This window comes from Diadema antillarum, unplaced genomic scaffold (assembly GCF_040938485.1).
Source record: "Diadema antillarum isolate AM-2024a unplaced genomic scaffold, OU_Dant_1.0 seq00000163_RagTag, whole genome shotgun sequence".
In the NCBI taxonomy this organism is placed as follows: Eukaryota; Metazoa; Echinodermata; class Echinoidea; order Diadematoida; family Diadematidae; genus Diadema; species Diadema antillarum.
The window spans coordinates 1,120,495-1,145,948 of NW_027271234.1; the positions used below are offsets into that span (position 1 = coordinate 1,120,495).

Below are 25,454 nucleotides of genomic sequence, written 5' to 3' on the forward strand. Positions count from 1 at the left end.
GCACTGTATTTACTTGTATCTGAATACTCCTTGATATAAGCTGAATTGTTTGGGTTGGATAAAGTAATCTGATGCAAACAAACAAACCCATAAACAAGGACAACAACAAAACAACTATTGACAACAACAAGAACCAGACCAAAAACAATTTATGACATTCAATAAGCAAGATGTCATGTAAAAGATTGTATGGGTATATGATGTATTTCACTGCAATCTGTATTTAATTATGGTACCTCTCTTCTACAGTGATTCTACCCCAGAATACACTCCCAGAAATCAAATGGGTGAACCCATCTTTGCCCTTCCCGAGCAATCTGACTACAATGTCCACTTCAGAAGAAACATCCAGACACCGGTCTCCCCTACCATTCCCCACTCCATCTCCAGTCAGCGGTCCATGGTCGCCCCAGGTACAACCAGATACAAGTAAGTGCAAACCGTCTCGTGATTGTAGGTGCATCTAGAATGTTCCATCATGCATGCATCTTTTTGTGAGAAAACATCTCAATTTGCCTATCTCTCCTTTGCCTATCAGGACAAATTCCATCCTTCTACTTTACCCTGGCTGTAAAGATTCAAAACAAAGTCTACTCATGACTAACTCTGTCCAGAAAGTGTGTGCATGTGCCCTATTGGCATGTAGTCACAATCTTCACTAGCTTGTGGTTCTAAAGGTTAACTTCGAGACAACTCTTATGAAAAGTGGGAATGAGAATGCTGAGAAAAGTGTTCATCTTGCCTAAAAAGGATAAATGCAATTGTAAAATGAATACCCCTCTATGACTTGTCCTCAGCGGAGATCATATGCTTTGTATATTGGAAGATATGACTCTGCTTAATGTGGAAGTATTTATGAAGGACTCTGGGTATTCTGACAAACTTCAAACCAGTCTTTAATGTGATACGAATAAAGAAAAAAATACTCCATGCTTTGTTATTTGCTTTTCTTTGTTTGCGGAAGGAATGAACATGGATGCTGATTGTGCATTGTCATGTTAGATATGTGCATGTTCAGACATTGCCCATAGCTGCTCCACTAGTTCAGACTGTTGAAATCATGTTTGTCAGCCTTTTAATGTTAAACATGCATGTTTCATTGAAGTGTTGAATATGCTAATAGAGCTATTGCAGTAGATTAGAATAGAATTACAGCTGAGATGATGAACATACTGATAGAGTTACAACAGTAGAGTGGAATGGAACTGCAGCATCCTTGCTGTCACTGCTATATTATTATAGCAGGGATTTCTTGATTGAGCTGATTATAATCTTCGGGATTGAAGGCAGCGATAGAACCAGAAGAAGGAGAAGATGAAATATTTATGCATACTTCGAAATAAACTGAATGGTTATGTAGTATTGGCTTTTTCATATAGAAATTGAGTCATTGCACATGTGAATGCTTCTGCTTAAATGTCATTGCAATCATATTCATAGTGCCACCATCTCCCAATTTGAAAATCCTGCTGTTTTACACAGTGGGGATTTCTATGCTTGTTTAGTGTTGAGATAACTCCTGCATGGCTTGATATGATTATGCTGTATCTACAATACTCTACCTATATCCTGGTATCACACTCAACAAGCATGCTATCTCCATATTTCTTGCCTAGTTGTAGAATATTCTGTGACACCGTCTGCCCATGAAGACTGATTAAATCTGCAAATTCCAAGTAAAATTGACGGATACACAGCAAAAAATCTAGTGCTCACTAATGCCTGAATTCTTGTAAAAGATACATTGTGTATGATGTGCATGACACTGATAGTGAACATGAAAGAGGTCTTTTCAAATTCTCATGTTTGAAGGAGTTATGTAGCACCATTTTGGTTGTCAGTAGGTGATGATGCTGATCTCCCCCTCTATCACTTCAAACTAGGCAAGAGAGAGGGGATGCATTGCCCATTGAGGGTGCTTTATAACTCTTCTATTGATCAGCTGGTCATTCTAATGCATGTTCCTTTCATCAAACTCTGTGTCCTTTGCTGAACAGGTGGCGTGACGATGGTCATGGTAATATGACTTATCGAAAAATCCACAGGTAAACAAAACTATCATCTGTGCACCAACAAAGCAAAATTTTCTTAATCTTTGCTGAGATGTCTAAAAGCTAAAATTGTTCTTTCTCTGTTTTTCTCGTTTTTTGAAACTGGCACCAAGGCAACTATTTCAAAAAGTAGTTGTTCCGATTTTTGTCAGCACTGTGTTGTAGTGTGCGCATGATCATCAGAATGGAATGTACATTTTTGTCTTTGTCTTGTGCGCGTTCGTTCATGCATGTCGCTGCAGGAGGCGTGAATATTCTCCCCTGTTTTTATTCAGTGTTCTGTAACGTTTCTCTCTACTCACCCGAAACCTTGCACCTTTTATCTAACAGTGACTACAATTCTGCACCAAACAGATGTTTGTTTAGCATCTCTCCCGGCACTGTGTTGCTGTGAAGATTTGCCGCCTTTTTTTTTTGGGGGGGGGGGGAGGAAAATCATGACTTCCTTGTGAAAACATTGATTGAAACAGACCACATTCGATTTGAATCTCCTTGTGAAATTATGAATCAAAGCCTTAAATTCAGATGCCTCTTTCAATGAACAATAAGCTCCCCCCCAGAATACAGTCCGACTTCTCTGATCAAGCCTTCCCTTTTTCCGGATCTCTCTATTATTATCCAGACGTGATCTCTTTTTTCTTTTTCTTTTTTTCAATCTAGTAATTACAAGGAAAAGGAGGATTTCAAACTCAAACAAAATTCCTACACAAACTCACATGAATTACATATTATTCCCAGCATAATTAACTTACATTCACATCAAATTTTCATCGGAATCACATGCATTCAGATAATCACTTCCTCCAAATCACCTCAGCATACGCTACCTGCAAGAGGTTACATGTACACTTGTAACTGCCATTGGGTAGACAGCTGCGTGTATTAAACATTGAATCTCCCATATCCGGCCAAATCCCTTATCTGGATGAGCGTCCGTCCTGACATGTCCAGATATTAGGGAGCTTTAGATTTTGACGCGCCGACGTTTGAGCCGACGAGTGCGCTGGACGTTCTCCTCTCCCTGCGTTGTGTGGAAAAGTAGCTTTAGATTACGCTGGGACGCAACGTATAAAAAAAAAATCGCGCCCCCATATGATCAGTACACGAAGAACCTCTCTACGTCGCAAACTGTGCAGACGTGAAAAAAGCCCAGTACGCGTAGTGAAAAACTCAGACGACACAAGCTAAAAATAGATTGACTTCATGCGCGCTACTGCGCACGCTCAGAACATGTTTTTTTCCTTTGAACGTCCGCGTGTCTAAAATCTAAAGCTCCCTAATATAAAGAGAGGTCAGACTGTGTGCATAATACATAAGAGGCATTGGAGTAGCAACAAAGTTTCCACCAAATGAAATCCCTTGCTACTTGATGATTGGAGAACTATTTGCCTGCTAGAAGAATTTAATAGGGCAAGTTGACCTCAATAAAGCAAACATTTGAAGATCGCTTCAAATAGCCCTCGACATGCAGCACATAAGGGAAAGATTCTATCAAATTTGATTGATATATGGTTTGGGATACTGTTGCAAGGAACACTTAATGCATACAGTAGTCACAAGGAAACAGAAAATATATGTTAGGTTTTTTTTTTCAATCTATTCATGGCATCTGTGTTGTTACTATTATTGTTGTTGTTGTTTTTCATGTTATACTGACACATCAATAATCTCAGCATGTTCTAGCATCTCAAACCACAATAAAATCCTGTGAATATAAAGAACAGATAGGCAATTATAGATTCATCACATGTTTCTATTGTGTTACTGTGTTTATTTTCTCTCTTGGGTTGTTCATATTTGGAATGCATACAATTGTGAAAAACTTTGTACAATTTTGCACCATTACTCAATTGAATTCAGATGATACGGTGTCTGGCTTCACACTATACAGAGTTAATGAAATGTAAATACAGAAAACCTATAAAGCAGTTATTAGACAAAAATATGATTAAGAAGAAAAATAAAGACACAAACAAACATACTGAAGTTTGATGGCTACATTAATGCCATCACCACTTCTGCACTATATTAGTATATGCCACAGTAAAATGTGTTTTTGTGCTGTTTTCTTTCATGGGTTTGCATTGCAATAAGTGTGCTGCAGTGTCTTGCATTGTAGAGTACTATTCATTGTGTAAAGCCAATGGAAACTAGATATACATATTCAGACCAGTGAAGTCAATGACATTTGAAGCCAGCAATCTTTACTTTTGCAACATATACTGTATACAAAGAACTAGAAATGCAGTCCAAGTTATCATCTAAGTTTTGATGGAGACACCGGGAGGAAAAAAAAAAAAAAAAGAAGCCCCAAAGCACATCACAATGCATGTACCCACTGATTCAGACGCACAATGTATGCACCACTCCCTTCATAAGCACAGAAGTGCTTCCTAGCAGATGATCAATATCCAGAATAACTTCTTACATCATGACTGGAATGCACATTGTGTCATATTGTGAATGCAAAATTTTTAAAGGCTAATTTAACACTTTTCAAACAATTGAATTCTTGTGCTACTTGATCCCACAGAATCCACAGTGCCCCACCCACGAGAACCTCAATGAGGACGGCGGGTAGCACCCGGGGTGGGAACAGACCAAAGACCGCATCAGACCCTTCCAAGAACAAGTATCATTCCTGTAGGGTGAGTTGAGGTTGATACTGTAGACCCAAATCAAAGAATGAAACATGTTAATATAATGATTTCTCTAAAAAGTAGTGAATGAAAGCAGTCTTGGAACACATGTGCCAAGAAGGAGATAATTGTCTATCTGAAATGATGATGAGTGTTCACAAACGGTAGTTTTTCTCATTCCTGTCCATGCTCATGCACTCATTAATTGTGATGCTAACAAGATGAAGAAGTAGAACAATGAGAAGAAGAAGAGGAAGAAGAAGAAGGAGGAGGAAGAGGAGGAGGAGAAGAAGAAGAAGAAGAATGAAGACGCTCTTCTATCTGAAATGATGAGTGTTCAAAATGGCTGTATTTTCATGACCGTCAATGCTCTTGCATTTATTTGTTGTGATGCTAACCAGGCATGTGAGGCCAACATCCGTGTGCCCCAGGCTGCCAGCCACCGTAGCACCACCATGCATCCTGCCACCATCGCTTCCATGGTAACCATCAAGTCACTTGGTGGGGACAAGAGGAGGACCAGGTGAGAATTGTCCAAATTATGTTTCAAAGATTTTCTTTTTTTCGATTCTTTTTTTTATTGAACTTGATGTTCTCTTGGGTAGGCAGGATATGTTTTGCATATGGACATCTTCATACACACTGCATGTCATCATCAAAAAAAAAAATTGGCTGGAAAATTGTGAAAAAATATATATGTATCAAGCTCACACCATGGAGAAAAAAAAAGATCTATAGTTGGCCACAGTGTTGATGTCTCTCTATCTGATGTGTCATGTCCAGCAATATGCAGTATTTACTGGATAAAGAAGAATAGCCATAGTTGTTCCGTTTTTGCATACATTTTGATTTTGAGAATTTCATGAGAGCCAAGATTAGTGAAATAAAAATGCATGTGAAAGTTATTTTCTACACTGTTATGCATTGAATGTCAGGGGCAATTCATGAAAATTTCATGACACAGAAAGGGACATTGGCTCCTATTCGGAAAAAAAAAAAGAATTTCATGTCACAAAAATTTATTTTGTAACAGTAACTGAAATGGGGGGGGGGGGTGAACATCTGATTTGCCGATTTTGTTGAAGACTATTGCTACTTTGTCTTCAGTCACAGCATGTTTGAAAAGAAAACCAGTTTGGTAGCAGGTATGAAAGACATGGACAGTGTGATGTGACACTTGATAATAAGCTGTGGTTCGTGAAATGACGGTTTCATGCAAAGTTTATTCTCCCCTTTACAATTTCTTGTCTATACAGTGCCAGAATGGGACATAAACAAGCCGGCGCCTACCCCTGGGAAGAAGTACATGTAAGTATCAATGTTACACAGAGAATGAGTTGAAGTCATATCAAACAATCCTTGTTGCAAGTCAGTCAGACGGTGGTTATGTGTGCTGTCTGTAGTGGCTGTCTTGGGGGAAGAATGATCTCATGGATCTGATCTCTTTGCAGAAACTTAATCAAGTCCTTCATTGTATTGTTTGAAGTCATGAATGAGGTCATGTCTTGAAGTTCATGTCTTGACTCCCCATGCTACACACACAAATTGTTACCATTCAATAAAAAACAGTTTTCAATCTTAATGCAAAGTTTCGTAATGAGAAAAAAACATAACACAGTTTTGACAATACTATGAATGAGTATTTTATGTACTGTTATTGATGAAGTTTTAAGAACTACCAAGTGTTAACATCTAATTTGTAATCAGTGCTTTTGTGATCATATTCTACTGCTTGAATTCATTATTTGCAGGAATCGGGAACCACGAGTGCCCCTCCCAATATGCAATACATGTCTATTAGCACCCCAGCACACATCAAAGGTAACCTACAACGCAATTTCTCTGTAAAGGATTATTGAGTTGGCTCACTTGTAGGATAATTTGATCCTGATCCTGGAATTTGCTTCCAATGGTTCTTGTATTTCTTTTTTAATGTGTGCTTGTGTGTGGAACAGTGATGTACAAATGGGTGTTAATGTGTTCTCCATGAAGACTGAATATGCCACAGTTGTGTTCTAATTGTCATTAATCTTATGTGTGTTTGAAGTACACTTTCAAATATATTCAGATGAAAACAATTGTAAATATAAACTTTGTTTCACCGTTTGTTAAGATATGAGGTATTAATGAAGATTTCTTCAGGTTTACCATAAAAGTCATATTTTCTAATAATATCGTAACATTTCTTCCTAGTTTAAACCATAGGTTGTCTCGATACAGGATATTAAATCAAATCCCTTTCTAGTTTTCCCCATATTTTCTCTACCTGCAATGGTAATATAATGTTAACAAAAGTCTTTCTTGTTTTCATACTATTTTAACCACAGTGAGGAGAGCCACAGATGGGTGAGTTGCTTATTCTTGAACAAACTGTAGCTGTAGATAATAGATTTTTTAATCTTTTGAGGTTTGTCAAGTGCGAACATTGGTAAAGTGCTTGATGAATTCACATGAAAATTGTATCAATGGTTATTTCAGTCACATTTGTATTTGCATGAAACTGTCAACAAATCAGCAAGTGAAACTATTTGTTTGTATCACAGAGCTAAATAAATGTAAATGTATTGTCTAGTTTTCCCTTGAAAAGATAAAGTATAAATTTTTGGTATTCACAGGAATTTGAAGCCTTACTTCTCTACACACCTGTCAAATTTGGATTTACCTGGACTATGAAGTATAAGGTCCTTAAGTACTAACTAGTGACATTAAATTTTGGTACAGTTTTGTGATAGTGTTCAATGGATACATCGTCAGACCTTCTTTTTTTTATGTGTGTGTTTACTGTCTTCCCTTGAGTGCAGCAAGATATAAGAGGAAACTCTTTGAGGTTAAAGATACCTAATAGCTATGTCCTTGAACACCTTTGTCCCTCACAGAAGCAAAGCTCCAAACCAGAGCACAGAGAGCTTGATGCCCAAGGACTCCCTACGCAGTCAGTCCCGGGAGAGTTCCTACCCAAGCCCCATCCCAGCCCAGGGCTGGGTGATGGGGGAGAGCTCGACGGGGGAGCCCACCACCGTGGACGGGGGAGCCTCCTCCCACCAGGGCGGGGACAACTCCTCCACCATGATGGCCCCCAGCGAGCGCAGCTTCGGGAGCATGTCCGACGTGGACCTGGCGGACTTGACTGACCAGACCCTCAGCCCGGAGGACACCCCCAGGACCACGGGCAGCATTGACCATGGCGTGATCGGGCACGAGGGAGCCCCAGAGGGATTAGATGATCTGATCGCGACAGCACCTCCCATGGAACAGGAACCACTTAACGGAGAGGATAGAAATGCACAGGCTGAAGCTGGGACTAATGAGAGCGACAGAGTGGGATCAAGCAGTGTAGAGAACCTCCCTGGAAGTGAAACGGGAGACACTCCTAGATCAGCTGGTGATGTGTCCAATCCTAGTCGCGGAGAGGAGGATACCAGCGGTGGTGATCCAACCCCTGGAGTTGAGGGGGAGGAGGGAGAGAACAAGGACCAGGAAGTGGTGGAACAGAGTCCAGCTGGAGATGTGGAGACACAATTGGTGCGTGGTGATTCAGAAGGGATCACACAGGGACCTGGACTGGATGGTGCCGTGGCAGAGGACGGAGTCGACGTGCAATCTGAGACTGAGAGTGAAAAAGGTACCCTTGAAAATACATCTATTCAGAATAACACTAGTGAAGACATGTCACATGTTGATGTAGATACAGATGTAACGAAACACACTAACACAGATACAAGTGAAGAAGTTATGCATGATTAACAGCCATCACCACTCACAAAGTAATTCAACAGAATCATCTAAACTTCTGAAATGTCTCCATTTCATCATATTATGAATCATTTTCTTGGGGAAATTACAACGTGCACTATCATCTTTACCGAATGAGCTAATTGTACTGGACAACTCGTCTTCATCACATCATGGCTCTACCGGTATTCATTCAAAATGTCTCCATGAGAACAGCCACTCATTGTTCATGTCAAACAATATGATACCTCATACAAGATGTTACAGGCCTTCATAACTCTTCTTACTGTATATATATGAATATACTTTAAAGATGGAAAAAAAATGATTAGTTTATATTAGTGGACTTATAAAGTACTAATATCTGTGAAGTTAATTTCCATTTGTGGCATGCTCTTACCATTTCTAAAGAGTTTGGTAGGAGAGTTATCCCAAAGATAGAGTTTTTTTTATGGAAGCTGTGATCTTAGTCTGCATTTGGAGGAAGATCAGAGTAGATCAGCATTGGTGTAGAGGGATACAGCAGTCCATATACATTAAAAAGCACTCACTCGTTTTACTTCATTATCATCAGTCAACTGCAAGGGAAATTTGATTCAGTGTGCTTGTGTCTTTTTTTAATATTGTAATCTGAATTCTACCCTCTGGAAATTCCAAAATTATAGTCACAATCATACTGTTAAAATTTCAAGTTGGAGGAAAATTTATAAGCAAAAATATTTCATTCAAATCAGTTTTTAGGGGATAGATAGCTACATGTAAGTCTGCACAATTATTCAAATCTTTGGTTGTAGGATATGATACCAGAAGTATTGTCACTAGAGCTATGCCTGATGGTGAAATTTCATTTCAAGCACTTACATGTACATTGTATAAATGGCATTCACAGTTATAGAGTTAGTTTACATTCTGTGAGCTGAAAATGATGGCAACAGTTCTGGACAATGATCAGTGTTACAGTATCAAAGGGAACAGTGATGTTGTAGTTTTTCCTGTTAATTCTGTCTATTTTCCTAAAATACTCAGAACCAAATTGTCTTCATTACTGAAGTGAATTGTTTGGTGTGGGTAATCATGTACATTTCCCTGTGGGGTTGTCCAGCATTTTGTAACATTGTGTGCATCCATATATCATGAGTCAGTCGTGAATTTATTCATCCCACATTTTTGCATTCTGCATGAGCGTTACTGAATATGTGACTGGTTGGTGCACATATTTGATTGTCGTTGGTTGTGATACTTGTGACAAATTTGTCCATCATCTGTATGCATGCATGAGTTACTCTTACATTTGATGAATTTAACTACATGACATTTGTACACCTGTTGTAATTTTCCCATTCATGTTAACATCTCATTTTCTGTGTATGCCTTTTATATTTGAATACCACAAGTGACAGAGTTATCACGTTTGGTATGACGTGACTCATTGCTGTTTATTCATTTCATAAAATGAACATTGCATTTATTCTATTACAATTTTGTGGGGAACACATTCACAGGAAAACCAAGAAGAATTTACTTAGCAGTTTAGATTTAAGTCTGTATTCTTGTCATGCCAAAGTAATTGTATTTCTGAGAGGTGAAAAGTAATTGTAAATCTTTCCTTTATGTGCAAAAATCTTCTTCAAGGGCACAAACACTGCATTCCAATCAGTGATGGTGTGCATACACAATAGTATGCTTTGATATCGATATTTGTTCACAGCAGGTATCGCTGTCACCTGTGATACTCAATTTTCTTTGCATTATATATTTTATGTCTCTGTTTTGGCAATAGCTTGAGGGAAACAAATTTATGACAAACAAACAGACAGGACTTTGAATTGTATTTTATTGAATGCCTACAGGCAGACAGAATGCTCTGAAGTGCTGTTCAATGTGAAATTTGTTTCGAATGCATAATAGCATTTAGAGGTATTGCCATTTGCTATTAAGGAATTTAATATAAGAGTTGGTTGAAGCATCCATACATTTATAAATTTCACTTATTTTGATATGTACTTGTATATACACTGTAGTGTCACAAGATCTCTGTGAAGTTTTTGTATAATATTGTATCATACCCTTTACAGGTAAGTAAATATATGAGTGGAATAGTTTCCGTAAATTGTAGAATTCTGTGCATGACAATCACTGTTGTAGTTACAGTAATTTCTAAGACATGATATGTATTTTCAAGATTATGTTCTAATTCAAAATGTTTAAAAATGGGCTTCCAATAATCATGACTGAGTGGATTATAAAGAATTTTCCTCATAAAAATGTGTAAAATGCCTTTCGGTGCACAAGGTGCAGTATTTACATGAACAATCTGTAAATGAAGGAGAGTGAAAATCAAAGCGAGAATGTATTCCATGTAAGTGATATACAGTGTACCACACCCTTTAACATATTACCTTTTAGCTCAGCTGAAGTTCAGAGGCTCTTTCCTGTTTTTACAGCCATGTTAAGATTGTTCTTATTGTCAAAGTCTTATCCACTTTCTCACTTTTTTTAGTAGAATTTGTAGCACGCATTTACAAACTTAGGCTGTAGGTGATAGGGTATTCATAGTCTTACTGATAATTTAAATTCTTGAGGGGCAGTGTTAAATAGAGGCCAAAATCCTGATTTATGTGATAACATACAATTTGTATGATATGTTCATTGCAGTTTATCAAGATGTGTTATAGTGAGTTGATTTTGATGACATAATTCTAAAAGACAGAAAAAAAGGAATTACAAAGTGTAGTCACTGTAGGAATTTGAGGTGTCCTTAAAATTCCCATGTTTAAATATAGTATCTGACTGAAATACCACAGAAACAGTCAAAGCTAGTACAATACCATAGTGTGTATCATGGTACTTTTGAGAATTAGGATGTGATTGATTATGCAGTGTATGGCTGAGCATGGCTCTAATTTTGTATAATTTTCCACTTATTCTTGAAGTAATCGGGTGGTAATGTCTTTGGTTGCCGTTAAGGGTACAGCCAGTTCAAACCGACAAGGGAGAAAAGGAAGACTTGAGACTTTGTAGCATAGGGAAACAACCCTTTTCTGGGGCCATTGAAACCCTAATGATGCACTTTTGTAGTGTTTACTGTGAATCAAATGAAATGATGGAAACCAGAATTTGGTCCCAATAAAAACGAGAGAAGCCAGGAAGATCTGTGCCAGGTTGTCTTTTGTTCGTGACTCCATGTGATGAACACAAGTATGAAACTAGAATCGGAACCAATTCCATTCGATACCGTTTGCAATGTTGTGAAGATATCCAAGATCTTATAAGAAAGCCTTGAATGGAATTTGCATAATTCCAAGCATCTCTGAATTGTACAATTCAAAAACTGCAGTGCATTGAGATTTGGCATCATTTCATGTTTTAAAACTGAGATTGCACTGCCTTTATTCTTTACACAACCTTCTTTTAAGCACAGAAACATTTTCAAATTTATATATTTATGACCTGCCAATGAGGCAGGGCATTATCACACTCTTTAGGCTTGCCTGTGGTATTTTTTACCAAGCTTAAAATGATTGGTTTGCAGTGTGGCAGTTAATTTGTCTCTTGTAGTCTTCAGAACCTCTTAGCAATTCATAGCCAAATCCTGATCTAATAAAATTGCATCTTAGTTTGACTGACTCTGACCATTAATATTTCCTTGGTTTGAAAAATACTTGCTGTTCTTTGCATGAAGTGATGAATGAAATCTTTTTCCTTTTTTGTTTTTGTATATACACTTGTGCCTCAGAGCATTCATGTAGCTTTGAATTCACCCAACGAAACTAATATCCATAGCTGACACATTCTAATGCATTTATTCATTTATTTCTCATCAATACTTTCAAATTCACATGTCTCTTTCCTTTATCATGTTGTGATGACTTTGTAGTGATCCCAAATACACTGTAACATGATAGTAATCCTCTAACTACTCAATACACATTTAATCTGTTAACACTAGTTGACAAAATATGCATTGCCCTGAGACCTGGTGTTTAAAGATATTCTGATTTTTTTAGTGTTGAAGGGGAATGGTGATATTTCCTCCATGGCTTTTTTAAAAATGATTTTATTTTTTATTGTATATGTAATCAGCTGTCTCGATCAAAAATGTGAAAGAATTTGTGTCATTGGAAATTGGTTGCATGGGTCAATACTCGTTTTGTAATATATTCCTGCATCATTACACACTGAAAAATTCACCCATTTTGTGTGCTGACTGGCTTAACTCAACTCAAGCTGACTGTGAACTGCACCAAAGTCATCGTTTGAAATTCAGATGAGATGACTGTTTGTGTGATGAAAGGAGAAAGCAATGCAAAAATGCTTACCAACCATTCACCATGTAGATATGTTGTCTCTAATGTTTGTGTAAAATTTGCTATGATCCTGGTTTGATGTGCCTTGTATTTTGTACATGTACATGATTTTTGAAGCATTGAGTAGAATAATAAAAGCAATTACTTGTCAAGAAATGTAGTTTGTGTAGGTGTTGTGGCTCATGAATGAATACACCTGGTGTACAAAAGTTCATGCTGCAAATTCATAATCTGTCAAAATGTGCTTTTAGAACTGCACCTTTTTCCTCATGGTTCTCTCAGCAGATTTCATGTAAGTAAGACGTGTTGAGTGCGTCCATTGCTTTCAAGAAAAATGTTTTGTAGATCATGACAGAATTGTGGTTGTGACTCACAAATACTGCTTTCACTCAGAAAATATGTGCATGTTCCTCGTTATTGTGCAAGCCTGTTGCTTAGTCACTGCTTTGATGTGTCCATAGTCAGTCTTGATTCATTTGTACATGCATCTGTTTCATGTTCATCTGTCCATCCACCCATCTGTCTATCCACTTTACGTCCTTCAGTGCTACCATCAAGCCAGCACACTTTCAGGGCTAAAGCCGTAGATAGTTCCCCATCTTCATCATCACCATCCATGCATGCTGCTCCTCCTGGTGACTCCCACTCTTTTGTCCCCGTGGAAACGTATGAGAAGAATCATCCACATCATCATCATCATCATCACCATGACCATGACAACAGTAACAGCCCACAGCACACACCCACCTCTCAGCATCAGGACCCACTCACTCCCAGGGCAAAAGTTGTATCGCTTGAGTTGGATGTGCAGCATGGAGTCACTGGCTCCAAGCAGGCACATTTCAGGTCACAAAATAACACGCCTACTGGTAACTATAACCATTGTTTCTATTGTTTCCATCACTATCATTTCAGTTGTTGATTTGTATTTGGTTCCATGTTGTTGATGTTATGTGGATGTGAAATACAGTAGTTTTGTACATTGTATCAAATGTATCATAGAGAGTTTGAAGAATGTGACATTTCAAAAGTTTCAGTTGGCAGACCACTTGTTCCTAATATTCCTGTATGTCTATTGTCCAAGTGATGTTTGTTGGTCGCTTCAATTTATTGTGAATGTTCTGTTTCAATTAGTGTTGGCTTTGTTAAAGCTCAGCTTGCATGGCTGCTGTCATTAAAGTTAGAAGTTGTTGTCTCTGTCCAGATGACTTAACAAATTCTGTTCAGAGTGTGAGTGTGTAAGTATGTTTGTATTCCACCATTACAATTATTTAGTATGTATATTCATTTTAAAATGATATTATTGTACTGTTTGTATCCTAGCTTACATGAGGCTGTTAAGTGAACACAGGGATCTGCTTACACACGAGGCTGACCCCCAGCGCCACACCCAGCATGCCAAGGATGTGCCGGAGTACCTGCTAATGATGCCTGCAGTCAGCAGTAAGCCTCTCACTCCCCGGACTAGCCCCCAAAACAGTAGACCTGCCACTCCTCGGTCAGGAGGGGGAGCTTCACCACGCCTTTCCCCATCACCCACCCCATGCCCGAGGTTCTCCCGGTCCTCATCACCATCACCAAGGACTGCATCTCGCACACCCTCCCCTCGTTCTATGGGTGGTCACTTGTCTCCCAACATAGGGGCATCTCCGGGAGGTATGTCATAGCCCTTACTGACCATTTGAAAGAGTTCATTCTTACATGCAGGTTGACAATAGAAAAGTTTGTCTATGTATATGTTCATGAATGTTATTTGTGAAGGTTTTTGCATTGTATAGTCAGATAGCTGATTTAAGCTGTGTTGAAATATGTTCATCAGCTGGTATGATTTGTTTTGTGTGCCATTCTTCTGTAGAGACAACTTGGAACTAAGACTTATCTACTATATATGGTTAGTTTTAGAAGAAAAAAAAAACTATGAACACAGAAATACTTTTCACCTTCAAAAAGCATGTCTCCTGGTGCATTAGCAAACTTGTCGAAACTGCCCACTTAAGCTTTGTATCAGTGCCAAAAGATAGAAAGGAGATCTAAACATGATTGTTTGTGTGCTTTGCTGACATACATGTAGTGATCAACTTGCCAAAAAAAGAGAAAAAAAAATAGAGTCCAGATACTTCAACAAGGTGTACCTTTTGCTGAGCATTCACAGGTGATAAGCTGTCTAGTAGAGTGCCCCATTCATGAAACAAAAGTTATTAATCACTGCAACTTGATTTCCTGTCCTCTCCTATAGAAACTGGAGGATGTAAAGCGAACTTTTTCGTGCTGTTGAGTTTTGTATGTGCATCAAGAGAACCTATATAAGACACTTGTATATCAATAAGCTGCAAGATTTATATTTGTATTCTTTTAATCCTCATATCATTTCTTTGCCACCTCCAGGGTCTAGGGCTGGTAGTCGGACTCCAAGTCCATCGCCGTCTCCCCCGACAAGGCCAAAATCCACCCGCTCAAAAGCCGCGTCATCTCGGCAAGGTTCAGCATCGAGCAGAGGAGATGCTGACTTCTCAATGAAGGTGGAATCTGTTGCTGTTGGTGATGCCGATGCAAGTGGACACGGCAGTCCTGGACTTATGTCAGAGAGCAGACTCACCATTACTTCAGAGGATGCAGAGGTAATAGGCCTAATCTTGTCACCCTGATCATAATAAAGTCTTTTTAGTTTGCTGCATTTTATGGAACTTTACAGAGCACAGGTCTATACTAGCACGGAATGGCTAGCACTTAATGAGTATCATTGCTACAACCTAACGGCTTGCAATGCTTTCCAACGCTGTACACGCTGTGCCACCAACATTCATGAATGCTTGTATGTTCCAGCATTGCAGACGGAATGTGTATGCGATATTGTTCTCTGACAAGGTTGTATATTTGGGGTTATTTTAATGTACTGTAAAACATGATATATTCGCGGCATGAATTTTTCGCGAATTGGAACCGACAGCCTTTTTCGTGGCATGAAATTTTTGCGAAGTGCCACTGGCGTTCAATGCATATAGTGTAAACAAGGACTTTCGCGTGCATTTTAATTTCGCGAATCTTGGCGCTCGCGAAATTCGCGAAATTAAAGTGCACGCAAAAATTCCTTGTTTTACAGTATCTATTTCTTGGTTAGATAGGTAGCACATAGATTTACATTTACATCTTGTGAATTAGTGTAATTTTCAGTCAGTTTCTTGAGGCTAGAATGTTTGTAATCTCATTATTGACAGGCAACATTATGCAGGGAGTGAAACTTGGTAACCACATTTTCCAATGTAAACAAAATTACATTAGGCAAGTAAATCATTGATTATGGATGCAAATGGAATTTATGAATGCACTGGACAAATGTCTAGATGCCCCCAGAATAAGCCCTGACATCCTAATGGTTATAGCTTCCTTTGACTTGGCATGATTTTTTCATATTTGTTCACAGTTTGCCAGGCAACACTTTCAAGCCGAGAATTACTAGGAGCAATGTAGCATAATTGAACAAGGTTTTCAGAAGATACATGTAGAAGTTGAAATTGAAGCCATACTGTTGCTTTAGTAAAGATGTTTTGTTGACATACAAACTTAAGTGTGACAGAGAAACATGAAATCAACACTTACTGGTTTGTGATTGCCTTCATTCCTCCTATGCTCAGGTTTCTGCTATCACCGATAACTATGACGATTTGGGCATCATTGATGACGATGGAGCGGGCACATCTATCTGCACCCCAGACAGCGAGCTCGACTTTTCTCGCAGCGGTGATGCCACGGGCTTCTCCTCCGGGGCTGCCTCCCCTTCAATCACCATCACTACCGCTCCGTCGACCGACCATCCCGCCTTGCTGGAGGTCCCTGGGAGACGACCGAGCTCTGCCCCGGGACAGCGGACAGGGGTTGGTCCTGCACCCCGACTGGGTCTGCCCACAGACACCGGTGGGAGTGTGAGGCCCGCATCAGCTAGAAGAGCAAGGCCGTCTGTCCGGTCTCCCTCACCTAGACTGAGCGTGTCCCCATCCAGGCCCACATCACCAAGGTGAGAATGAAACTCTTTACAAAGGAAAACTGGTGGATACTTTATTTGAATTATGTGAGGAAATTTGTGAAAGGCACCCTCATGGGAAATTTCTGGACTGGCGTTAATCTACATTGGCAGTTTGTAGACAGGAAGGAATGTTTGTTTACACCAGGTTATGGCAGTTGATATTTTCATGGTGAAAGACGTAAGGATGTAAATGACATCGAAACAGCCTTCTTTTTCCACTTGTGAAATATTGTAACAGTGAATATGAATGAAATGCTCAATTATGATATAATTCCTTTCACAATAATGAACACAATATCTATCTAAGTGATGTACACATGGCAATACTCTTATGTGTAATGAATCTCACAAATCTTGTCTGTTTTTGCTCTTCAGCTCTAGTGTGCTGTCAAAGACATCTTAAGATAATTTAAATGTTGACTTCATATTTTTTGGCTTGCTGTTGTGATGCAGACCAACATCTCCCCGATTCAGCCGTCCTGTCTCTCCCAGTGGAAGGCAGAAGGGTGCGATGTGGGAAGGGCGACCTGTACCTGAGTTTGGACATTCGAATCCTGTGAGTATAGCATCACAGCACAGTGTAGATTTTTGGTCAGTTCCAGTCCTGCGTATTCCACTGCATTCTTGATTACAGATCAAACGGAAGTATCAAGTGCAATTTGATGAGACTTGCTGGTCACAATCTTACACTGCCTCTCAACAACAAACAGCTTTGGGTTGGTTTATGGTGATAGTAATATTTCATGTGTGTATCTGTGTATGAATGTTTGTGTTTGAGAGAAAAAAAAGAGAGAAGGAGCCACTGGAAGAGAAAAATATATCAGTAAGTTGCTTAAGCTTGCCTGTGTGTTTGTGTGTGCATGTGTTTGTGTGCATGTACAAAATGTATAGACTGGAAGAGACAGTAGTATCCCAATATTGCTCTATGTGCTACACTTAAGTGTATGTGTGTCTGTGTGCGTGAGAAAGAGAGACTGTGAGAGAGAGCAGTATCACTACACTGCTCCGTAAGCTTACACTTTGTCCTTTCATTGCCCTCTGCTACCTCTACCTACTTTATTGTGCCATTTAATGTAATAGAGAAAAGGGGGGGGGGGGGGGGAGACAAAGTGGAAAACAATGACAACACAGAGTCTGAATTTTACTTCTCCAGGGTGCTGAATACGAGTATTACCAGAAGCAGCAGGAAGCCAAGTCATCCGTAGACATCCAGAAGCTCTTCAACAAGACCTCTTCCAGAGATACCAAGAAGAGACTGAGTAAGGCTGAGAAGGCAAGGCAGGAGAAGAGGGAGAGGGAAGCATTTGCAACAGAAAGGTGAGATATGATATATTCTTCCACCAATCTATTATACTTTTTTAAGTATGATTGGTTAAATATATACAGTGATGTACCTCCACCAGTCTATAATAATTTTTTCAAATGTCCTGCATAAGCTTCCTCTCTATATTCTACATAATATGCAATACCACCATGCACGTCTTGCTTAATATTGTCGATGAATGATTTGCCAATTCCCTCTGGGAGAAGAGAAACTGGTTTTGCATGATAACCACATATCCAGGCTCTGCAAGCATTGGTTTATGGTTGGTGGATGATAATAGTAGTCATTTTCTGTACAATGCCTTTCTATAATCTTGTGGCGCTCATTGTGCGTTCTCATTGAATTAACTACCTGGCATTGTACAGGTACTCGTCATGTTTTGAAAATGAGTCAGATTGAATGTAATAATTGTAATTTCTATAATTGTCGTGACCCTCGTCCATCATATATCGTAGCAGACTGCTCTCTTCTCTTCCTTACATTTGTCAGTGCCACTGTGTCTATTACAGAGAGTACGAATGATTTTTGGATAGAATAGCATCATGCTGTTGTTGTTTTTTAATAGGATCTGCATAGCAGAAGAGATAAATACCACACAAACTATGATTACATGAAGAGTAGTGTCCAGCCAATTTCCTTCATGTTTTTTTTTTCTCACCAGAGCTTACCTTGAGCACCTGTGGAAGAGAGAGATCGCCTTGTACAAGCGAGATGACGTCACCTTCAAGAACTGGGAGAAGGAATACATGCTGGACAAGCTCAACAAGGAGAAGCTGCGGCAAGCCAAGCGAAACATGATGCTCCAAGAGTGAGTTCAGGGGTCAAAATTTGTATATATCATGAGCAACTTCCTGTGTGGACTGATGGGATATTGATGTATTTTTGTCAGCCTTCACTATGCCCAAACATTGCTATCAAGACTAGCTTGGCTAACTGGAAGTTGATGGATCGTAACTTTCTTGTATGCAGTAATTTTCTTAATTTAAACTGGATGTTGGAAGTTTGGATTACTGGTTCATTGTTTTTATCAGACATTTAACCCCACCATTGAGGATGAGTCCCAAGTATACTCGGGCACCTGTCTATGGGAAATGCGAGTTGTAGCAAAATCAGTCCGTCCTCAATGGGTTAATTACTTGCAAGGATGATTTCATCATTCCTCAACTTACAGTTGTCATGATCCCACGATGAGCAGTGTGATTCCATTATAAAATCTGCTGAAAGTGTGAATGCTTTTGCAAAATAGATTTAGCTGAAGCAATGTGAAAATATGAGCAATAAACGTGACAGGTTGTATTGAAAAGAATATTCAAATTTTCTTTTTTTATGTGCTTACGTAGATTCTCTTGACTGTGAGATCAGCTCTACTTTAGATATCTAATTGTGTGTATAAAGTTAGATGTGCCGTTTCTTGGGTAGCTGTGGACATTCAACATGTGACTTTTTAGCATGTATGCACAGACTTCTTTATGCAACTGCCTTCCTGTGCTGGTTTTTGTCCCTATTCTTTACTAAGTTTGCTTGGTTCTAATCATTATTGCTCTACAGGCAAGCAGCAGAGCACAGAAGACAGATGGCCCTACTGAAGAGAATTGGCCCCAGCGTAGACATCCATGAGTATGTATTATTCCAGACTCTCCTCTCTTCTCCTCTGTGTTCCTTTGCATATATTGTTAAGTGGCATGAAACTTGCCTTGGGAAAGGCCTATTTTTTCATTATCATATTCATGTTTGACAGAAAATCATGTTTATGACCACCGAAAAAAAAAAAAAAATCAAATGAAAGCTGTGTTAAGATGTTGGTATTACAATCACAGTAATTTACCATGGCTAGAATGTTACAAGTACCATGCATTGCCTTTCCCTCCATTGTTATCTAAATTTCACATGATCATGTGTTTTATTTGATATTTTTTCACTTGTTGTGTAAGTGCAAATCAGGAATTTAATTGCTATTGACTCAGTTGTAGAACAAGTACAAATGATAAATGTTGATGTTATCATATAGATACAATACGATACTTGTATAATTATGATTAGCTTATGAGAATTTACTTATTGAATTTTTGCAGATTGTTCAATGCTCAGACCAGAGGTGTTTCCAAGGCAGAAATGAAGAGGGCTGCAATCAGCATTCAGAGGTAAGAACTTATTCTGTGATGAACTATAATGTATAATGAATATACACATTCTCTTAGCCTGTCTGTTTATGATGAAATGTACCTACAATGTTAATTGTTCTTAAAGGGCCGCATATTCAGAATGAAAAATACACATGTTGGTGACATATCGAGAATCTGTGAGTAAAATGTGTGAATATGAAATTGGCAAGCTACCAGCAATATCAGTGATTTCTTTAGTGTGATGATTAAAATGAAGCTTGTACTTTATATTTGCAGGTTTGTCAGAGGGATGATTGTGAGGAGAATGCTTGCCAAGGTGAAGGAAAAGGTGAGTCATGATTTGTCAAGAGAGAAAAAAAAGAAATATAAAGTAGTCATATGTCGACGGTAGAAGAAACAAACAAATTGTGTTGCGATTTGGCTTCAGAGTGATGCAACTGTTTTATTATGGATGTTTGGGAATGCAGTCGATATATTAGATCAGCAAGTGTCAGGTGCACATATTGTCAATGATGTACTGCTTCTTACTTAGCATTGCAGAAATAGTTTATCATTAACAGTCTTTTGTGAATATAAATCAGATTACAGAAACATCATTCAGCTTTGACTGCTTCTGTGTGCAAATTGTGTGATAGTACATCTAGAATCAGCACAAAATTGTTAGCATACATTAATCAGAAAAGAATGCATAAATTCAGATCAGCACTATTCATCAAAATCACAGTTGGGAGGATTGATAAAGATCTAAATTATGTGTGTATTACTGTTAGTATATATAAACTTTGGTAACTTGGTTTTTTTTTTCAAGTTAGCAACATATGATGTAAATAGTGCATTAATCCTTTCATTATGAAACTATACATGTAATTTCATCTGAATCATTGATATCTGTAGAGCCGCATCCATGCTGGGTCCTTCAAGTCCTTCATCAAGTATTACTACACACTGATGAAGAAGATAGCAAGGTGGCATGGTGTGGGCAAACCCAAGATTCACCTGGATCTCTGGGAGATGGACGAGTTCATGGATAAAAAGAAGTGTAAGAGGAATTCATCAACTGTAAACTTATTGTACTGACTTCAGTCCATTCACAATATGACAGCTCTTCCCATAGGAATTTAACTGTTAAACTTCCAGCTGAACTGCTGTGGAATGCAATTACTTATTAAGCCACTTAAAGGGAAGCAACAGCAGTGCCCTCTGTCAGCAAGAAACCATATCAATTGTTGCATTGCTTCAATCAACTGTGCACATCTATGCATGGCAAAATCCAAGTGTACAGGCCATTTCAGATTTTTAGTACCAATTTCATCTACAGAAACTGTAGATGCAGGTAATTGTAAAACAACTGTTGTAAAGGTTTAAGACAAAAATATTTTTAGCAAGAAAATTCAGGCCACAATTTCCAGCAATGAGCTGCTGACACCAGGTAATCATGAAGGACAAGTTGACAAAATCTACTATTTGATTTGAAGTGATTATCACAATGGAAGATTTTACTTGTTCCCTTTGGTGGGATGAATGTTGGTGTGTGTGCATTGAAGAAGAATATTTTGTTAAATGCCAGATTTTATTTCTGCTGAATACAGCAAGTCATCTCAGATGTGCGAGCACAGTTTTTGTGCTTTTTTTTTTTCTGCACTGTCAGAAATGAGGCTTTTTGTACTCCGCTGGTACTTTGTTAAACTTTTTTTTTTCTGTTGACCACTGTAAAAGCAGAAATGTACACTGAATGCATTCTCATTTGGTGAAATTCTTTGGAGCCAAGATTCTCAAAATGAAATGCACACAAAAGTTCTTGCTGACACACTATTCATTTGAATGCCAGTGGCATTTCGTGAAAATTTCATGCAGCAAAAAGGGCCGTTGGCTCCAATTTGCAAAAATTTCATGCTGCGAAAGTGTTTTGCTTGACAGTACGTGTATGTGCAGATGCTGTAAAAGATGAATGACATTTCATGACATATCTGACCAGACATAGGCTGAAAGGCTGGAGAGTGTGTGTAACAAATGAGAGCAATGAAATGCTTTCCTTTCTTTCAGTCTATGAGTACGTCTTTGCCAAGAGGATCCACCCTGAGACAGAGATGGAGGCCAAGGATCTACCGGCATACTTCAAGGAGTGCGACCACTTCCCTTCCAAGAAGGAGATCAACAATTCCATCCTTGGAGCCACCAAGAGTGAGTTTGGTCAAGTGGAGAGTGATGGTCAGTGGGTGTCATTGTCATTGGGGTTAGGGTTAGGATTAGGTTCAGGATTAGGAGTAGGGTTATGGTCAGGGGAAGGGTTTGGGGTAATTGTCCAGAGGGTAATTGCCCTAGAACCCATAATTGTAATTGTAAACTAACAATTTACAATTTGTGTATATAATACTTACCAAAGAAGATGATAGTGATACAATGAGAAATTCAAATACTGTTACTAATGTGTATTAATGTGTTATCATCACATCATATGAATTATGTAATATTGATATTACTAATCACTGTAATTATCAGTAAAAGCAGTACCTGGGTAGTAGTAGCAGCAAGAAATGATAGTTATAGTGATGATAAAAGTAACAACTAACAATAGTATGAAGAAAAGGGATGAGAAGAAAAAGAAAAAAGGAGGAGGGTAGATAGTAAGTCAGAATATCTAAGGTGAGAAAATCATGCCTTGGCCGCATCATTTAATAGGTCATGGTTAATTTTAGCAATCTGTAGTGCCAGCTGCTTCTTTAAGTTTTGCTTCTTATGGATTCAGCGGGCTTGTTTCTAAATGGGACATGGAAGAGTTTGTGCACTTTACAGAGTCAATTTAATTCACTCCCCCCCCCCCCCCATTCATTATAATTATGGACAAAACTGCATGTGAACATTAATAGTTATATACCAAGGTATAGGTATAAAACAGTGAAAACATTGAAGGGATAAGGTGAGAATATGAAAGAAAAAAAATGGGAAAACAGATAAGCTAACGTAGTATATAAAGAACATATTAAAGCTCAATGCCATTGTTCTGTGTGTGTAGTTGTTTGAAAAATGGTATGTGTGTAGGGGCCTGCTGGTGTTATTAAGACTGTATCACTGTGTGAATGTCTGCAGAGGACTTCAACAAGCCTAACCTGATGCTGAAGGAGAGAGAGGTATCCGAGATCGTCTTCATGATCTACGTGCCCCGGGGCTCCGGGCTGCAGCCCAAGGAAGTCCGCAAGTCCACCTGGCTGAACCCCCTGGTGGATGGAGAGGAGGCTAGAAAGATGCTAGGTAAGTTCTTTAACCTTTGACCTCCCAGGGCAGCTGTTACTCAATATGTCCATAGAGGAGGGACTGTACCCTTCTCTGTGGTCTCCTCAAGCGACTGTGGTCATACAGTATGACTGGAAGTGCTCTTTGAGTTGATGCACTGGAGGTGCCATATTTCATGAGTTTCTTGTGATTTTAAATGTGTTTCTAAAATTCCTACAATTTATCTTGTCGTAATTATTGTGTTGCTTTGGCTTGACTGCTTATATTTATATTAAGATTGTTCATTTCTTTGCAGTAGTGTTCCTTCCTGAGAGTATACACTGACTACTGTACTTTAGTGAACTTATTGATTATGACAATGGCGTGATTGTCAATGAAGATTGAGTGGCTGAAATGCTGTTGTCGCTATAGTCAGGAAAGATCCAGTGCAATGCAACTGTCGTTCTTTTCAAAGGTTATTTCATGAATCCTCTGTTACAAAAATAGAATTGATATGGAGGCTTTGATCCATCATCATGAATGATCACAAAGGCAAATTCAGCCTGTATGGGAAATGAACTGCAACTTTTCCCTGTACTTTTACTTGTAGCATCCCCTCTACTGTTGGTGGCAGATCAGAAGTTGCAAAAAATGTCACTCAACTTCAAAATGTTTGCATGAATTACCTCACAGGTTTTAATATCTATCTGGGACAAACCTCACAAGAATGTTCTTCTTTTTTTGTTTGCAAATATCTGTTTGTTCCCAGGGACTGATGCCGTGAAGGACATCCAACTCCAAAAGTCCCTAGAGCTCGTCTTCAACTCGATGCAGGAACGCAAGGAGCAGAAGATGTGGGAGGAGAAGATCCGGCGGAAGAAGGAAGCCGAGGAGAAGGAGAAGGCGGAGCAGGAAGGAAAATTGCAAGAGGGAGAAAATAAAGAGAACGGCAGTCAGAATGAAAAGGTTACATCCTAGGAGAGAGTTATGTTTCAATGAACAATTCTCTGATGAGCCTGAGAAGATTAAACAAGCAACAGTAAGCTGCCATGCCGCAGCACTATTGACATGTTGATGAAGTAATGTTTGTACTGGAATAGCTTTAATACTGCTGCAGCATGACATGAATGAGGTGTGGGTTTGGTTTTCTTTTCCAGTGAGATGAAGTATCATTTCTGTCATATGAAAAGCAATGATGGATTATTGATGGAATGATGGAAAAGTAATTTAGAATTATGATCATTAATTTCTAAACACAATGATATTCATCAGGCATGATTTGGTTCAAAAATCTTTTTGAGCAACACATTTTTCACTTTTCACTTTTTCATGTCTCTGCACAGGAATTTGTCACTCATTTCCTTCATTCAGTAACATGGTTGATCTTCATACGGGTATGAAATATCTGCTTTTGTGTGCAATGACTCATTGAAAATCACGTTTGATAAGCTTTTGCACTCACAATGTATATATTATAACTTATTGGACTTGTGCCAAGAATAATGTAGCATAATTAGTGCCTGCACAATGATACTGTCAGATTTAAGACTGTTTTTATCAGTCTGGTTTATACTTCGAGACATTTTGCAACACATGAAAGGGCAGAATGTTCAAAAGGCACATGTGCAAAATGAAATATCCTCTGCTGCAGAGTGATAACAGTATTAGATAGTTGACTGTAAGTGATAGGCATGTAAAACTCACTACATGTGACCATTGGAAGTCATTGTTGATTTATTTAGGAACTTGTTTCTCACCTGGTGTGAGGTCTTCATTCAAGAGCTGTGTAAAAGCGTGTCATAAATTATGAAATGCTACACATGTATGAGGTCAAGTGTCATTATAGTCACGTTCACACGCAGTTGCCAAACGTGAAGTTTAGGTTGAAAACTTAACTGTCGATGGTTGGCTCTACTCCTGAATTTATGACGCGGGTTCACACGCGCACCTAAACTTTATGTTACAACTTACGAGCGAATCCCACTCGATGATTACACCGGAAGTGCAGAGTCTTTGCTAGATGACCTTATGCCCATACAAAATAGCG

At 38.8% G+C, this 25,454-nt stretch overlaps 1 protein-coding gene across 1 annotated transcript in view; it reads left to right on the top strand.

The window, feature by feature from the left end:
• Positions 1-24,385, top strand: part of LOC139728074 (uncharacterized) — a 39,086-nt gene extending 14,701 nt beyond the window's left edge. The window contains exons 11-32 of the mRNA XM_071639037.1: positions 250-429; positions 1,998-2,045; positions 4,585-4,699; positions 5,092-5,213; positions 5,947-5,992; positions 6,442-6,511; positions 7,018-7,036; positions 7,567-8,411; positions 13,275-13,598; positions 14,053-14,385; positions 15,115-15,347; positions 16,362-16,741; positions 17,204-17,306; positions 17,904-18,067; positions 18,736-18,882; positions 19,623-19,691; positions 20,147-20,215; positions 20,474-20,525; positions 21,092-21,236; positions 22,241-22,378; positions 23,285-23,446; positions 24,177-24,385. Of these exons, the coding sequence (XP_071495138.1) occupies positions 250-429; positions 1,998-2,045; positions 4,585-4,699; positions 5,092-5,213; positions 5,947-5,992; positions 6,442-6,511; positions 7,018-7,036; positions 7,567-8,411; positions 13,275-13,598; positions 14,053-14,385; positions 15,115-15,347; positions 16,362-16,741; positions 17,204-17,306; positions 17,904-18,067; positions 18,736-18,882; positions 19,623-19,691; positions 20,147-20,215; positions 20,474-20,525; positions 21,092-21,236; positions 22,241-22,378; positions 23,285-23,446; positions 24,177-24,385 (3,973 nt within the window). The remainder of the gene's footprint in view (positions 1-249; positions 430-1,997; positions 2,046-4,584; positions 4,700-5,091; positions 5,214-5,946; positions 5,993-6,441; positions 6,512-7,017; positions 7,037-7,566; positions 8,412-13,274; positions 13,599-14,052; positions 14,386-15,114; positions 15,348-16,361; positions 16,742-17,203; positions 17,307-17,903; positions 18,068-18,735; positions 18,883-19,622; positions 19,692-20,146; positions 20,216-20,473; positions 20,526-21,091; positions 21,237-22,240; positions 22,379-23,284; positions 23,447-24,176) is intronic.
• The last annotated feature ends 1,069 nt before the right edge of the window (positions 24,386-25,454 follow it).